Source organism: Panthera leo, chromosome D2 (genome assembly GCF_018350215.1).
Source record: "Panthera leo isolate Ple1 chromosome D2, P.leo_Ple1_pat1.1, whole genome shotgun sequence".
NCBI classification, from domain to species: domain Eukaryota; kingdom Metazoa; phylum Chordata; class Mammalia; order Carnivora; family Felidae; genus Panthera; species Panthera leo.
Window position 1 is genome coordinate 19436809 of NC_056689.1, and position 18826 is coordinate 19455634.

General features: G+C 35.5%; 1 protein-coding gene across 1 annotated transcript in view; it reads right to left on the reverse strand.

Moving 5' to 3' along the window:
- The window catches only part of IPMK (inositol polyphosphate multikinase), a 61905-nt gene that overhangs the window by 18917 nt on the left and 24162 nt on the right, over window positions 1–18826 (reverse strand). Inside the window, 2 exon segments of the mRNA XM_042907828.1 lie at window positions 10525–10697; window positions 16096–16192. Coding sequence (XP_042763762.1) covers window positions 10525–10697; window positions 16096–16192 — 270 coding nt within the window.

The following is an 18826-nucleotide window of genomic DNA, read 5'->3' on the forward strand; positions in this document are numbered from 1 at the left end:
CACTCGAAGCAGGGGAACCACTTCTCCCCATGTGGCCCACAGACCCCCTGTACCTCATTGCCTACTCCTAGGACTCGCCCTTCTTCCCCATCAGAGCACCACCAAGTATTGAGCTCCAGAATTTCCAGCTCTGTGCTCCCCTATTTATAGAGTCCTAATGGTATTGGAACCGTCTCCTTTCTCACCATCAATGTTTTTGGGGAACAGATCTCTTGTTCAGTCCCTTGTCTGTGTATCCACTCTCTCTTTCTCTTCAGCTTTTAGGGGAAGTGCTTTTCCTGTACTCTCCTGATGTGCCATACTCTATCCCCCTTTCTCTGTCCTCTCTCCACAAAAAACAGCTCCCTGCCCTCCATGGCTTCTCTCTCCCTCAGTTCACCTCTCCACACCGTCTCTCTGCCTAGTTCTATGGCTCAAGTTATACAGATTGTTGTGTTAATCCTCAGATCAATTTCCTAGGTATGGTGCTGATCTAGCTGCACTTCAGTGACCAGAGAAGCTGAGAACTTCCATGCTACTCCGCCATCTTGGCCCCTCCCAAAGTACTCACCTAAATCACTTACAGTCTTGAACTACATGTTTTAAAGAAATTTCACGTATATTTCTATAAATTGTATTTTAATTAATTTTGGCTAATAAATGTAATAAATCCCTGTAACTATATAGCACTTGTTTTCAGTCAGTACACAACTGGGAAATTAAACAAGAATATATAGAACAGTTAACTGGTAAGGTCACTATTTCAAAAACCAGTTAAGTCCCAAAGCAAGTTGCTGATACTAACTTCTCCAGTCTGGTAGTTTAAGATAATATACACCCTATATACCTATATACGGTATGTTCCAGTCACCTTACATAAACTTGTTTCACAATATGCTTACTTCATAGTTTTCTACCTGTTACTTTCCCCTATTGTTAGTTCAAAATACAGGTATCCCCAGCTTTTCAAAAGCTTGTGTTATGCCACTTTACTTTTACAAAAGAACTACAATAATACCTGTTTTTGCTAACCAAAAGAGATCCTAAGAGGATTTTCACCTCTATGGGAAAAAAGGGGAAATTGTGTGCAGTCTTTGTTTTGTAGTAAACATTATAGACACAACATGAACACCAGCAGCAAGACTGGCACTGCCAAATTCCATCCCAGAGAACTGCTCTCAGCATTCTAGCATTAAGCCACCATAACTCTGAATTGTCTGTGAGCATCTGTGCTTTATCTTGATTTATTTTATGCATCCATTAGCAAGATGTGGCCTAAAGTATCAGAAAAGCTTAAAAGAGGTTATTGTTTGGGTCTGGGAACACTCAAAAAAATTTCCATACAAATTAATGGTAAGTGCGTTTTCACTTTACACCATTTTCAGATTACAAAAGGTTTTACATGAACATCTATCTACTTTCAGATAGCAGGGGAAACCTGTACCACCTATTTCAAAGTCACTCTATAGCCCTCCTCTCTTGACCCCCTTGCAATTACAGGCTCTACTCTGTTTCTGCCTTTTTTGTAACACATATTCCAATAAATCTTGTTATTAAATCAATGATGAGTCTTATCTATACCATCTTGGGATCAAGGAAATATAGTATAAGTACTGAAAGTCATTAAGAATTCCTAAATCAGCACAGAAAACTGGTAAGTTATTCAACCCACCAAAACTCTTCTACCACTGGTTGAACACAACAGAAAAATATTTAAATATATTTTAAATATTTGGTATATTTGATATATAGTAAAACCCTGGATAGCAAATAACTTGTTCTGCTAGTGTTCTGCAAGATAAACATTTCTAATAAATTTTAACGTGATAAACAAGCGATATCTTGCAATATGAGTAGTATGTGATGCCAAACGTCACATCACAAGTGAGGCAATCACTCTCGCTCTCTCTCTCTCTCTCTCGCTCTCTCGCTGTGGGATCATGGGTGATCATCTCCCATGCTCGGATGCTCCGTCTCAGGCCACGGTGTTTGGCAGAAACCAGTGATTTTTCAGAATGTTGGAAGGTGCCCACATCTGGTGCTAGTGTATTTTTTGTCACTTGAAAGCACCTATGGACAGTCCTTTGCTTTCCCATATAACAGTAAGCTTAGGAATGCTTTACTTCATTCTAGGTCAGGCTGCCTGCAGATATCAACCCTTTCCTCTGCTGTTTTATTGCCAGTTACATTAAATACAGTATACGACAAGAGTTTATTAATATTGTACTCAGTCAACACCTGTGCGAGCATATACAGTGGCCCCCATGCAGAAAAGGGTTGAAAAGAAAGGCAGTGAGAAGGAGAGCATTACGATGGAAGTTAACAAGGAAATCATTGAGAAGTAGGAATGAGGTATGTGAGTCAGTGGCTGAAACTGCAAGAGTTTATAAGAAGTTTACATCTGCATCTTGTCTGCACAGGAGGAGGAGAAAAAGGTGGAATCCCTCACTTCACATAAGGTTAAGGGAGATCTGTAAAATGTGGGAAACAATGCAAAATTTTGTAGAAAAGCACCACCCGAATGAGGCTGTAAGCGTGCGAGTGATGAATCTGTTTAACAACAATGCACTGTCACATTTCTGCAAAATCTTCAAAAGGAGGCAACAGCAAGTGTCATTGGTTAGTTTCCTTTTTAAAGTTGCGCGAAAAGAAAAAGATTCCATTGAGCCAATAGATGGCAGTGATTCCGTTAGTGAGAGTAAAAGTCCTACACAATAATCCTCTCTCGTCTCCCTCACAGCAGCCACGAAGGTTTTCAAAGGTAAGTGCAGGTTAACTTGTTTATTTTTCTTTATATTTTGTATTTTCTTTATTATTTTGTATTATGTTGTAGTATTATAATCATTTTTCTATGAACATTTTTTGGGTTGTGGAACAAATCATCTGAGTTTCCATTATTTCTAAATTCGCTCTGATTTACAAGTGCTTTGGATTACAAGCATGTTTCTGGAATGAATTATGCTCACAAACCAAGGTTTTACTGAATTTGGTAAACTTCAGTATAGTTTAGTGATATTAAAGGAAGTTTTTGTTCAAAGGCATGATTTTCCTGGAGGGAAAATTTTTTTTTTTTAAGTTTACTTATTTATTTTGAGAGACACAGAGACAGCCCAACGCAGGGCTCAAACTCACAAAACCATCACATCATGACCTGAGCTGAAACCAAGAGTGGGACGCTTAACTGACTGAGCCACCCAGGTACCCCATAGAGGGAAATTTTTAAACTTTAGAATATCAATTCTAAAATTATCCAACTCTAACCTTATTAGTCTACAAACATATTGTGACTAAAAAGTTCAATGAATTTACCACCTTCCAAAGAAATAAACTATTTGAAAATTTTAACCCAAGCATTACTTTTATTAAAATTCAATGTTTATCTCCTAATTTTAATAACCTAGATTTGTATACCTTACCTATATTCACATCATTTTCATTTATCTCATACTTCAATCATATACTTTCTCAGATAAGTAAACAATATATTAAATACTATATAAAGGGAGTTCTAAGAACAAAAATAACAGGAATTCAAATTGATCTACAAATCCAATACGATCCCTACCAAAATCCAAACCGGCACGTTTTTGCAGGACTGATGATTACAACTTCATCCTAAAATTCATGTGTAAATTTAAGGAGGACCCAGAATTAGTCAAAACAATCTTGAAAAAAGAAGAACAAAATCAGAGCTGTCACAACTTCTGATTTCAAAACTTAAGGCTACATTAACAGTGTGGTTCCGAAAAAATATCTGTGAATCATGTATTTGATAAGGGATTAATATCCAAACTATATAAAGCACTCATACAATTTAATACAGAAAATCTAATTAAAAAATGGGCAGTGGGACTGAATAGACATTATTCCAAAGAAAACATCTAAGCAGCCAACAGGAACATCAAAAGGTGCTCAAGGTCACTAATCTCAGGGAAATGCAAATCAAAACCACAATGAGATACTGTGTTAGAATATCTCACACCTGTTAGAATGGCTATCATTCAAAAAGATAAGAGATAACAAACAAGGATTGGCCAGAATATGGAAAAAAGGGAAATACACTTAGCATCTTAGCATCAAACTGCCAGAGGTTTGAAGTATATAGGTCAAATGGTAGGAATATAAATTGAGTATAGTGAGTATGGAAAACAGTATGGAGATTCTGCAAAAAATCAAAAAATAGAACTATCATATGGTCTAGCAATTCTACTTCTGGGTATATATTCAAGGAAATGAAAACATCGTAGAGATATTCACATTCCAATGTACACTGCAGCATTATTCACAATAGTCAAAATACGGAAGCCAAAATGTCCGTCATATACATATACATATGTATATGTACATATACATATATATATGTATATATATATGTGTGTATATATATATATATGTATATATGTGTGTGTATATATATATAAAATGGAATTATTTATTCATGAGAATAAAGAAAATCCTGCAATTTGCAATAACTAGGATGCATCTTATTGGCATCATGCTACATAAAATTAGCCAGACAAAGAAAGACTAGTACTTCATGGCATCACTCATATGAGTAATCTCAAAAAAATAAATAAAACTCATAGAAACAGAGTAGAAAAGCAGTTGCCAAGGGCTGTGAGATGGGGGAAATAGGATAACGTGGTTAAAAAGTTACAAACTATCAGCTGTAAAATGAATAAGTCTGAGGATCTAATGTAAAACATGGTGACTATAGTTGATAACACTGTATTGTACAATAGAATTGAAATCTGCTAAGAGGGTAGAACTTAAATGTTCTCTCAGACACAAATAAATGATAAACACATGAGGTGATTGATGTGTTAATTAACTAGCTGGGGGATATTCTTTCAAATGTATATCAAATCACCATGAGGCACACTTTAATTACCTTAAAATTTTAGAGGTCAATTATACCTCAATAAAGTTTAAATTAAAAAAAAAAAAAAGACAGTATGATACTAGCATAAAGATAGGTAATATGGATCAAGAAAACAGAACTGAGAGTCCAGAAATAAATTCTCACATTTATAGTCAACTTATTTTGAATAAGAGTGTCAAGACCATTCGATGCGGTAAAGAATGGTCTTTTCAACAAATGGTGCTGCAACCACTAGATATCCATATGCAAATTTGTTCCCTTCCTCAAACCACACCCCCAAAATCAAAATGAATCACAGATCTCAATGTAAGAACTAAAACTATAAAACGTTTTGAAGACAAATAGGAGTAAATCTTCAAGACTTTAGGTTAGGCAATGATTTCTTAGCTATAACACCAAAAGCATAAGTAACAAAAGAAAAAAATAGATTTCAAAATGAAAACTTTTGTGCTTCAAAGGAACTGTCAAGAAAGTTAAAAAGGGGAGGGGAGGGAGAAAATACCTGCAAATCATGTATCAGGGATTTGTATAAAACTCATTAGTAAAAAGAAATAAAATATCTGCAAATCATATATCAGGGATTTGTATAAAACATTAGTAAAAAGAAATATGGGGGTGCCTGGGTGGCTCAGTCAGTTAAGCATCCCAACTTTGGCTCAGGTCATGATCTCGCGGTTTGTGAGTTCGAGCCCCGCGTCGGGCTCTGTGCTGACAGCTCAGAGCCTGGAATCTGCTTCAGATTCTGTGTCTCCCTCTCCCTCTGCCCCTCCCCTGCTCACGCTCTGTCTTTCTCTGTCTCTCAATAATAAGTAAACGTTAAAAAAAAAAAAAAAAAGAAAAGAAATATGACCCAATGGGCAAAGGATCAGAATAGACACTTCTCCAAAGAAGATATACAAATGGTCAATAAGTGCATGAAAAGAAAAGATAATTAATATCATTAGCCATTAGGGAACTGTAAATCAAAACCACTGGAGCACCTGGGTGGCTCAGTTGGTTAAGCATCGACTTTGGCTCAGGTCATGATTGCACAGTTCGTGAGTTCGAGCCCCGTGTCAGGCTCTGTACTGTCAGCTCAGAGCCTGGAGCCTGCTTCGGATTCTGTGTCTCTCTCTCTCTCTCCTTCCCCCCCCCATTCCCTACACTCTGTCTGTCTCAAAAATAAATAAAAAACAGTAAAAAAAATAAAAAAAAAACATAATGACATACTGCTTCACACCCATTAGGATGGCAGTGGTTTAAAAAAAAAAAAAGAATTAACAAGGGTTGGACAAGGATGTGGAGAAACTGGAACGCTAATACAACACTGGTAGGAATGTAAAATGGTGCAGTAACTGGAAAAAGACTTTGGCAGTTTCTTAAAAAGTTAAACAAACTTAACCACAGGAGCTGCTAATTTCAAACTTAGAAATCTACACAAAATAAGAACATATGTACATGTAAAAACCTGTACATTCATGTTCATAATAGCATTATTGATAATAGCCAAAAAATGGAAACTCAATGCCTATCAATAAATGGATAAAGAAAATGTGGCATATATATACAATGAAACATTACTTAGCAAAAAAAAGGAATACAATTCTGATATATGGATGCACTTTGAAAACATTAAGTGGAAAGAATCCAGTCACCATAGACCATCCAGTGTATCACACAGTTTCATTTATATGAAATGTCCAGAAGAGGCAAATCTATAGGACAGAAAGTAGATCAGAGTTGCCTAACGCTAGGGGGCATTGAAAGACTGGAAGAAAATGAGGGGTGACTATAGGTATGGCATTTCTTTCCGGGGTGATGAAAATATTCTAAAGTTGAACATGGTGACGGTTGCCCAACTCTATAAATATACTAAAACCAATGAACCATATATTTTAAGTGAGTGAATTGAGTGATGTATAAATTATATCTCAATAAAGTTTTTATTAAAAAGATACAAACACAGGGAGCCTAGGTAGCTCAGTCGGTTAAGTGTCCGACTTCAGCTCAGGTCATGACCACATGGTTCAATGAGTTAGAACCCTGTGTCAGGCTCTGTTACTGACAGCTCAGGGCCTGGAGCCTACTTCAGATTCTGTGTCTTCCTTTCTCTCTGACCCTCCCCTGCTCTCACTCTGTCTGTCTCTCTGTCTCTGTCTCTCAAAATAAAACATTAAAAAAAAAGAGAGAGATGGAATGCAAGCTGGTGCAGCCACTCTGGAAAACAGTATAGAGGTTCCTCAAAAAACTAAAAATAGAACTACCCTACGACCCAGCAATTGCACTACTAGGCATTTATCCACAGGATACAGGTGTGCTGTTTTGAAGGGACACATGCACCCCCATGTTTATAGCAGCACTATCAACAATAGCCAAAGTATGGAAAGAGCCCAAATGTCCATCAATGGATGAATGGATAAAGAAGATGTGGTATATATGTACAATGGAGTATTACTTGGCAATCAAAAAGAATGAAATCTTGCCATTTGCAACTATGTGGATGGAACTGGAGGGTATTATGCTAAGTGAAATTAGTCAGAGAAAGACAAAAATCATATGACTTCACTCATATGAGGACTTTAAAAAACAAAACAGATGAACATAAGGGAAGGGAAACAAAAATAATATAAAAACAGGGAGGGGGACAAAACAAAAGAGACTCATAAATATGGAGAACAAACTGAGGGTTACTGGAGGGGATGTGGGAGGGGGGGATGGGCTAAATGGGTAAGAGGCATTAAGGAATCTACTCCTGAAATCACTGTTGCACTATATGCTAACTAATTTGGATGTAACTTTTTAAAAAAATAAAATAAAATTTAAAAAAAAAAGAGAGAGAGATACAAAAAGAAGAACCTCTATTTGTCTGGGGAAGCCACATATCCCAAGAATGCCAAATCATGCAATGCCTTATTTATCCTGTATACGTACCCTAAAGGTAATGGAAACCCACTAAAGAGTTTTTAAATAGGGAAATGTGATAAATAGACCTTTTGCAATGTTTGATGAACAGACTGGAAGAGAGCAAAATTGAACTTGAGATATCAGTTAAGAGACTAGAGTCTGAGAAGAGATAACTGGACTCAAGAGGTGTTTGGGAACTAAGATCAATAGGAATGATGGATGGTTCTAAAATGTGACAGTACTACAAGCTTTCTCCTTTGTAAAACTTTGTATGGTGATGCCTTTATTGGGATAGGGAATAACAGATGTTACTATTTATGTGGTTGTAGTTTGTAAGAGGGATGTGTGTCCGTTTTTTATGTATTCATTCTAGATGTCTTTACATTATCCCAGTATCTAGCTATCAGTAGACTGTTATCAGTATAAGTGAAAAATGAATCGGTAAGAACAAAGACACTGCTTAGGAAGAAACAGAAAAAAGGAGGCAGTAAAATGGAACTGAACAAAATACCTCAATATTTAAAGAATAAATAAAAAGAAATGAGTTGGACAAGAAGACTACAAAGTGGTCTTAGGAAAAAGCCAGGAGACTACGTAGTGTCATGAACACTAAGAGGACAATTTCAAGAAGGACTTAGCACTGAAAGCTGCTTTTCAAAGCGAAGTAAAGTGAGTAGAGGGAGGGAGCCAAAACATAAGAGACTCTTACAAACTGAGAACAAACTGAGGGTTGATGGGGGTGGGAGGGAAGGGTGGGTAGGTGATGGGTATTGAGGAGGGCACCTGTTGGGATGAGCACTGGGTGTTGTATGGAAACCAATTTGACAATAAATTTCATATTTAAGAAAAAAAAAGAATGCCATTTGAATCTAGTAACAATGGAGATGTCTTCAGGGATCTTAGGGACGTGCAAATCTGGAGGCAGGATGGAACAGAAGCCAGATTGGAATGAGTTTAAGAATATTAAATGGAAATAACTAGTTCAGTTGTAAAGGGGAGCAAGTCTCTCTGCTGGAGAGCAGAGCACAGTAATTATGGGTTTTGAGGTTTTGTTCCTGAAAAATTTGAGTAATTTGATCATATTTAAAACAAAAGTTAAAGAGTCAATAGAGAGAGAAAGACAGAGAGAAGTTGAACATATAAGAAAAACAAGTGAAAATCAACAGTATTTGGTTCCTAAAGAGGTGGAGAGGACTGAGATCCAGAGAACATAGGAAGAGTTATGCTTAGACAGAAGGATGGAAAATTCTTCAACGTGACAGGAATAAAGAGGGAAGGAAAGTACTTGCAGGTTAGGTATTTATATCTGTCAGCAGAAAATTAAAGGAAATCCTGTCTGATGGCTTTTATTTATTTTTTTTGAAGGCAAAGTCATCAGCTAAAAGTGGGAATGGAAAGTAGGAGAGAAAGGGATTTGACAACAGTGAAGGTTAAAAAGTTGCCCAGTTAGATTCCCATGGGATGTTTATTCCATGTTTGTTTTAATATTATTCCATTACCCTTTTTTTCTTTACCATATACCCATATTTAATTATAGTTTTCTATTCTAATTTCTTTGGTCTTATTTACAATCAGAATACCAAATTCAACTGTGCTGTTATTACCATCACATTAACAATTCATCTATAATGCTTCCTATTAACTTTCCTGTTTAAAAGTCAAAAGGAAAACCTATATATCATCCTACATGATGATATTAACTTACCTGTTTAAAAGTCAAAAGGAAGACCTATATATCGTCTTACATGATGAATTTCAAAACTACCCATTATGCTTATAAAGGTAAGCAATCATTTATCATATATACAAATTTTACCTCCACACATTTAGAAGGCATACCGTTTGCTTAGAGGATTTTATTCCACATCACTTTTTAACTGTGGCATATTATTTACAAAGATAGCCTCAACAATCCTTCCCATTCTTGTGTGCACTACCATTTGTATGGCGACTTCTCTATTCCTACAATCAGAAGTGGAGTCTGTTTCTTTTCCCTATCAATACAGGCTGGCCCTGTGATATACTTTGACCTATAAAATTCCATAGACATGACAGTAAATGACTTTCTAATGTAGCTTTCAAGAGCCCTTTTAGCTCTCACTCTTGCATTCTTGGACTGTGATACATGAAGAAGCTCCAGTTAGCCTTCTGGAACATGAGAGATCACAGGGAGAAGGATCCAGCCAACAGTACCATTTCCCAGACATGAGAGTGAGGTTGTTTTAGACTGTCTAGCTCTAGCTGACCCATCAGATGAGCATAGCCATATGTGTCCCTGTGTGAGATCAGCAAATTGACCAGCTGAGCCCAATTCAAACTGCCAACCCACAGAATCATGAGCAAATTTAACCGTTTTAAATCACGGCTGAAGCAATAACCTAATTTTTAATTTTCCTTTTCTATTTAAAAAAATATAGAAAAATAACTGAACATATAAACTTAGCACTTTTCTCATGGCAAAATCATAATAATATCACGTTTACTTATCATGCTATTTACTTTGCACCTAAACTTAAGCTTCCTAAAAACAAAATTACCTAAGCGAGTCTTACAGTTCAGCCATTTATTCATTTATTAATTACATACTGTTTGTCGGAATCATTCCAGACACTGACCATATATTAGTGAACAAGAGATAAAAATCTCTACCCTCATTGGGGGAAATATGGACAACCCAAATCCAAAATATATTATCTTCTAATATATAGCTATTATAATAACATCTATAATTTTCAAGGGAAGAACATGTAAAAAGAAATGTTACAAATAATCACTCTTACCCTCATGCCAAGCACCAAGAACCCAATCTCTTCCATTAATGGGTACTTGCTGACCTGTTGCTTAATCTTCTCAGATGAGGCAAAAGGATCATAACTCTTTTGCCCTATCTTTACATCCATTATACAGGGCTTATTAAATTTATGGGTCACATCTTCCAGTTTTAGGTATAAATCTGTTATTAAAGAAAAACTTTAATTAGTAATAGGCAAACATATTACTACTCAAATAACTACCAGGGGAAAACAAAATGAGGAAATCTTAAAACTGAGAAAAAAGTTAAAACAAATCCAGAGTCAACAATTATTATCACTCCATCTGGGGAAAAAAAAAAAAAAAAAACTGACCAACAAATTTATAACAAGTGTAAATATCACTCAGAAACTCTTCAGGAGGTTATTAAACAATATTCATAAGCAAAGGCATGAAATAGATATAAGGACATTAAAAATAACTTATTTTAAAAGCTATTCCAGAAATGTATTCCCCTTTGAGAATACAGTTTATGTCATCTATGCCTCACTAGATCTCTCAGTATTTTAATAATTTTTAAAATTCTTCATTGAAAATTAGTAATAGGAGGGGCACCTGGGTGGCTCAGTCAGTTGAGCGTCTGACTTCAGCTCAGGTCAAGATCTTACAGTTCATGAGTTCTAGCCCCATGTCAGGCTCTTTGCTGATAGCTCTGGGCCTGGAGCCTGCTTCAGATTCTGTGTCTCCCTCTCTCTCTGCCCCTCCCCCAACTCATACTCTGTCTCTCTCTCAAAAATAAACATTAAAAAAATGTTTAATTAGTAATAGGAATAAATCCTTCGCACAGAGTATACAACAGAACTATAGCTTAAGAAAGGTAAGTCAATTTAAAATATGGTCACTGCCAAATACACATTTTAGTCTTAATACTCTAAAAAGGAAAATAAATATCTTGCTTTTTAGAATATAGGCATTCATCAAAAAGTTCATCTGTAAACCTCTTTGGCATTCTGCATACATCTTCCCATAGAAAACTATTATAAATGGAGATTCAAGTAAAAGATTATAGAAGTCCCAGTTATTACATACTATAGCTGAACTAATTATAGCTTTAGCCTGAAAGTAGGGATCTAGCTACACTAAAGGAATGGAGGAAAGAAATTCTTCCCCTTTTTATTTGAAAGAATCTTCCCAAAGTTCTGAATGAGATCATAATTTTCACTTATGAACATGAGAAGCATTTCTCCTAAAAACTTTTTCTCAAAAACAGAATTTATCTGCTTTTTAAAAAATGTATATTTATTTATTTTGGGAGAGCAAGTGAGCGAGAGCACAAAGCGGAGCAGGGAAAGAGAGAGAATCCCAAGCAGACTCCATGCTGTCAGTGCAGCATCTGATGCTGGTCCAATCCCACAAACCCTGAGATCATGACCTGAGCCAGATGCTTAACTGACAATGCCACCCAGGCACACCTCTGCTTTTCACCAAAGTGACAAAGTTAGAAAAGGTATGTATTTTCGATTAATTAAATAAAAGGCCACCAGACAAAAAAGACTTCACACTTTTTTCTTTTACCTTGACCCACCAAGACTAGCATAGTTATTAAATTACAACAAAGAAGACTGCATTGAACCAAAAAGGAGAACAACCCTGACAGGGCTTGAGAAAGTGCTAAGCCCCTCAGATTTAAGGGCCATAAATCTTTTCATTGAAAGGATAAAAAATAAAGACATAAATTTTATCCCTTAGTCAAAGGAAGACTGGGGAAAGGTCAGGACTGTGTAGAAGTAGGTTAAGTCAAGCCCAAATATGATAAAAAGCTATAGCGTAAGAGACCAGCACTGGCACACAAGGAGTATGACACATTTTAAAGAAAGCCTCTCACAAACAGACTTGTTCAATAAGAGAAAACAAAAGGTCTGGACACAGACATGGATTGTTGATAGTGAAAGGTAATGGCACAGTGAGACTATCCTGTTCAAGACTGGAACGCACCCAAGCTTCTGTGCTTTAAAAAATAACCACAGTCGGGGCGCGCCTGGGTGGCTAGGTTGGTTGAGCGTCCAACTTCAGCTCAGGTCATGATCTCACGGTCTGTGAGTTCGAGCCCCGCATCGGGCTCTGTGCTGACAGCTCAGAGCCTGGAGCCTGCTTCGAATTCTGTGTCTCCCTCTCTCTCTGCCCCTCCCCTGCTCAAGCTCTTTCTCTCTGTCAAAAATAAATAAACATTAAAAAAAAAAACAAAACAAAACCATAGGATGGGGTGAGAAGATGGGGGAAAAAAGCACAGAACAGGTCCCTTCTGATTCTCTCCTCCCATCTCCAGCTACCTTGAGAGAAAGTACACAGATCCATCCCTCTTTCCGTAGCTGTGTAAAAATTTTAGCAACAAGGTTTATATTTCAAATATAATACTTACATTGCTTTTAATACATTAAGCATAAAAAATTCCTATAGCAAGTTTTCTACTGCTGGAATATATTTCCAACCCTCTAAGAAAGAGGCAGAAAATTCCCAGTGTCAAAAGAGAAAAAAATAGACATATGAAATATTGTGGAAAAATTGAAAGACCTGTATTAACTAAATAGTAAAGATGAGATAATTAGTTCCTTTAAAGGAAAGACAAGGCAGAACGCATTTAGGGAGCTGAAGAAAAACTTATTTAGACCCCTTACTGAATATTATTGATTGTATAAATTATGAGAATACAGATTCCAAGTTTCATCAAATTCTTCCCTGCCATATCTAGAAAATCTACTAGGTATTGATTACCATCTTCATTTCTGAACCTCTCAAAAAGGGGAAAAGGCCACATAAGGAACCCCTGGCCAACTGTGAAGCCATATGGAAAATCAGAGAAGGCCTTACTTCTGCCTTCCACTTCAATCATCAGTCATTTCCAAGACCAAAATAAGCTGAAAGTAGAATTATAAGCAGAGATTTTGAGCCTCCAAATTTGATTTAAGTGTAAAGGAGAGAACAGACATGTATGCCAACTTATTTCAGTCCACGCTTCCTAAAATTTGACTAGTAGCTAGATCCAGAAACCTAATAATCAATAAGGCTGACTGAGATTACAATTGAAAACTCTCAATTTGTTCAAACCTACTTGAAGATACACTTCTCTATTTCCCTAAAGAACTATCAATAAAAGGCTTTTGACAGTACATGTACTAGGCATATGTTTATACACAGATACAAATGTAATTTAATATATATAACTAGTTCAAAATCTTTAAAGATAGTATCAGCAAAAAATGTTTTACCTTTCAAAAAAATCCCATTAGTCATGCTCTAAAATTAACTAATGGTGATGACTGTACAACTCCATAAATATACTAAAAACTACTGAATTGTATAGTTTAAATGGGTGAGTTTTATGGTACATAAATTACGTCTTGATAAAGCTATCATAAAAAATCAAAAGAAAAAAACCTTATCAATCAGCACATTCTTAGGCTTCTCTCAAAGTTACAATAATTTGCTGAGCAAACTGGCAGTACTTTCTACATTTTACTACTTTGGATTGTAAGAACTGTATCAAGTTTTATAAATCTCTACTCTGAGCACCTAAAAAAAAGATGCCCAAAGGGGGAATAAAAGGCCAGTTATTTCATATGCAAAATAAAGTAATGCTAACCACAGTATTCTACTAAAATTTTTAAAATATTTTTTAATGTTTGAGAGAGAGCACCCACAATGAGTTGGGGAGGGACAGAGAGAGGGAGAGAGAGAATCCCAAGCAGGCTTCACACCAGCAATGCAGAGCCCAACATGGGGCTCGATCCCATGAACTGTTAAGACCATGACCTAAGCCAAAATCAAGAGTCGGACACTTAACCAACTGAGCTACCCAGGCGCCCCAGTATTCCACTAAAATTTAAGAGAATTTGTTTTCATGACCCTGTTGGCTAAACATGTACAAAAGTTTCCCATTTTATATTAATTTCATTTATAATCAAAAGGATAAAAACAGAAAAATGATTCCATAAACTCTATTAAAATCAAAGCTAAGCACCTGCATGGTGCAGCAGTTCTCATCTAACTTCTTCCAGAGGTAAAAAATTGAAAAGGAATAGGAAATTCCCCGAGGCAGTTGTTGCTAGTACTGAGCCACTCTGTACACATACACTTTTTATTCCTGTTCTTTTACTCCTTTTATTTGCATTTTCTCCTCTCTTCTTTCATTTTCCCTACTTCATCTTCTCATCTCAGTAGCACCAAATTTCCATTTATATTCAAATAAGAATACAGAGTTTTCAAAGCATTCTCACATAACATGCATCTTCTCAACTCTCTGTGGTATTATTTTCAATTTATAGTAGAAAAAGTAGAGATCAGAAAGGTTAACGAGTTAGCCAAATTTCTATTTAGTTGTTCTTTAATTCACATATTTAGCAGTTTCTTAGTTCTCAAAATTTGGACATAATCAAGGTAGAAACCAAGTGTTTCTTGCCATTTGCTCAGTATTCTACTCCTTCTTAATAATCTTTTTAAACTGAGTATTTACTTTCTAGATGTTGAATCTAGTCCCATCCTCAGCAACCTTTGTTAATCTTTCAATGTCACTTTACTGAAGAGTCATGATTTGCTCAAAATTAAATAGCAATTAGTAGCAAAGTTTAATGGAATCCAGATATCTTACATTACAATGGAAATCTCTATAAAGTAAAGGTGATCATAAAGATTTGTGAAACAATTTAAGGTGCTGATCTGAATCAGGGATATATGTATGTATAACATATGTATTATATGTATATGAAATATATGTATATTGGACTAAAGACAAGAAAGAAAGAAAAAAAGAAAGGAAGGGAAGGAGTAAGGAACAAAAGAAAAAAGAAAGAAGAAGGGAGAAAGGAAAAAGAAAAGCTAGGCTCACTCTTTTCATATAACTGAAATACAGAATTCCCAGGGAATCATAGATTTACTATTACCTAACTGAGGATACTCAAAGGGAGATACCATGATTCCCCTAAAAATGAAACATGGCACACCTAGTAAGTTAGTAGAAGGAAACCCAGTCAAGTTTAAAACTCTTCCCCCATTCATGAACCTTCTTCAATTTTTAGGCAGTCATGTTACTTGTTTAAATAAAATTTGTTCTGTCAAAGGCCTTGAAAAGGCAAACACTGCTTCAAGCATTCACTAAGAAAGAAATGCTGTGACTTTACATAGATCATTTTGTCCTCTAACCATGAAACTTAGCAGTTTTTAAAAGACTGCAATTTAGAACCTCGAGATGGGGATAGGAGATACAGAGATAAAGTCAAACAAAGAAAATATTTTTTTTTCCTACTCAAAATGGGAAACTGTCCAATAAATTAGGAAAAAAGAACATCTATAAATTAATACAGTACTAAGTATGTAGATTTTTTTATTCAATTACAACAAATTGGTCATTAATGTTACATACCATTTAAGAAACTGGTTATGAAAAGCAAAAGTATTAAGTTTTCCTTAATGAAATAGAAAAAATACTAGAAAGAAAAACACACATATATTGTTTGTATAATACTAGGCTTGATTTTATATACAGACTTTTAAAAAGCTACTCTCATGAATTAATACTAAAGGATGGATTCTTAAGAAAAGGTTACCATTTGGTGCAGTTGGAGGTGACCAGATGCCATAATATTTTGGCAAATATTTTCGTAGCTCTAAAAGAACACCATCAGTACAATCAGCAGCATAAACCTGAAATATAGATAAATAAAACATTTGCATGTTGGTTTCTTATAATGCTTTATAATTGCCCTACATATTTCTCAAAAAAAAAACAATACTGTTGAATCATAATTTATCTGGTATGAGTTTCAGCTGGAAATACATTTGGAAGCAAAAAAAGATTACTGTGTATCTCCAAGGAAAAACTGCATATTGTTTACAGCACATTCTTCTTCATCTAATTCTAGCTTTTCACTGTCCTTGAACTATTTTACAACTACGTAAAATGTAGATAAAGCTTTACGCAAATACAAAATAATTCCTGTCCACAGAAACATAAATAAATTCTGGCCAGAGGAGGTTCAACTGACTTCCCTCCACCCTCTACCCACCATGGGAGGGGGGAATTCAGTATCCACACATATATACTTATTTTAACTTCCCTTATTCCTTATAAATTTGTTCTTCTTTGGCTTCTCTTCTGAACCAGTTTCAATATCTGCTTGGTTCCCTCATTAAACAAAATCTTTAACAACTATTTATTTCATGTCTACAAGGGAGTTGTGATTTTACCTTTAAAAAAATTATCCTTTAACTTAATTAAGTCCAATTATTGTGCATTTAATTCCTTGATTTATAACCAATAATAATTCTAGAAAATACTAAAATGTTCCTGTATCCTGGAACTAGATTGTTTGTTTCCTAAAAGATGAGGGAAAGAAACTATTTTTGTTTAAAACACAACTTATAAGACATTTTATCCAACAAACTCTCACAATATGGTCTACCTAATTATCCAAAACCATTAAAGTTTATGGGTGTAAAATGTTTATGAAATCTTAGTATTACAATTCTAATTATATTTGTCAAGCCATATTCATGTCAAGTAGTTACACCTACAAGCCAATTCTACAGAATGAACTCAAGTGTGGCATACACTCACCAAATATCCATGTGATCTACTGAAATGTGAGCAGAAGTGGTATTAGTCACTTCTAGGCCAAGGTAATTAAGAGAAGGGTGTACCTTATCATCTCTCTGTTCCTGGCCTAAGGAACAGAGGGCAGAGTGTTCATGATGACATAACAACAAGATGGAGGAACTAGGTATATCTCTATGTACTTAGTAGTTAAAGAAGTTGATGATATTTTTATTCATGAAAAAGATAAAAGAACTGGAAGAGTAGAGAGATAAACTTTCCCTTTTTACTTTAAATATTTTTTTAAAGTACTAGGCCTGGTATTTACTTCAACACACCGGACTAGATAACCTAAAAAACTTTTCTACTAGAGAGATGTAGGATAAAATATAACAAATATTTTCTTAAATGCATAGCTGAGCTCCCAAGGAAAGAAAGGAAATTCATAGGGGTCTATATAAGTAAAGAGGAAATCAAAAGCAGTAAGCTAAGCAGTGATGTTTGGGCTTCATAAAGATCCACTCCAAAGACTTCAACCAAAGGATCTCTGAATTTAGGGTCTAGGCATAAAGGTGGACACAGAGGAGGTCAGAGTTACTATCCTAAAACAGGGAGAGTAAATGAAAGTCTAACTACTGAACAGTAAAAACTTTGGCATCTTCTCCCTTCCCCTACCATTGTACTCCAAAAATGCTGGTGGCAATGCTGATATAGAAAAAGATAGAAGCAACAAATAAACAACATCAGGAATAAAAAAGGAGTCATAAGTAGATTAAAATATAATCCAACTATATTTTACTATCACATTGACAAAAATTCAAGATATTTAAGAAACTGAATCAGTGGTTACAAATCTATCCTTTCCCAGGAAAGAGAATGAAATGAAAAAAAGATAGGAAAAAAGGAAAGGGAAAAAGAAAAGACAGAGACAGACATTTGGCTACTCTGATGAATTTAGTTAAGTTCTATCAGGACTTTAAGGAACAAAATCCTTATCTGATACAAATTCTTCCACAAAACAGAAAAATAAATGCTCCTCAACTCATATCATGAAGCTAAAAGAAACCTGATATCAAAACCAGACAAAGAAAATATGTGACGAAAATAATAGTTCAGATTGAACAGATTAAAGGAGGAAACTCATAAAATCATTTCAATAAATACAGAAAAGGTAGGTGAAAAATATTCAATACCCATTCATATTTTAAATTGTTTCTTGAAATAAAGATAGAAAAGATGCTATGTATCTTCCTCTTTTTCCAAGAAGCTAATTTGACTCAACTGTATCAATGGGGGTCCCTTGTCGCTTAATGGAGCAAGACAGTGGAGGGTAGGAAAAGAGTTGAGGTCAGGTTATTTACTTCTCTAATTCCCTCCTTCTCAGTACAAGACTTCTGCTAAAGTTAACTTCCCTGGGTTCTAGTAACCACTCCCTTTCTTTACCCTTTTAGGCCCAGGGATAGTAAAGCATTATCTCTTGCAAGTGGCCTTAAGCTCTAACCACACCCTGGTAAATAAACAAAGTGTACCATTTGTTTCTTGACTCACACAACAGGCAACTTCCTTAACCTGAGAAGAAATTTGTAATCAGAAACTTAGAAAGTCATACTTAAATGGAGAAATGTTAACTGAGAGGAAGATGCATTCCCCCCTCCCATCATTGCTTCTATATAGCACAGAACTGGAACTACTTGACAGAAATACATGGATTCAGGAGTGCCTGGGTGGCTCAGTCAGTTAAGTGT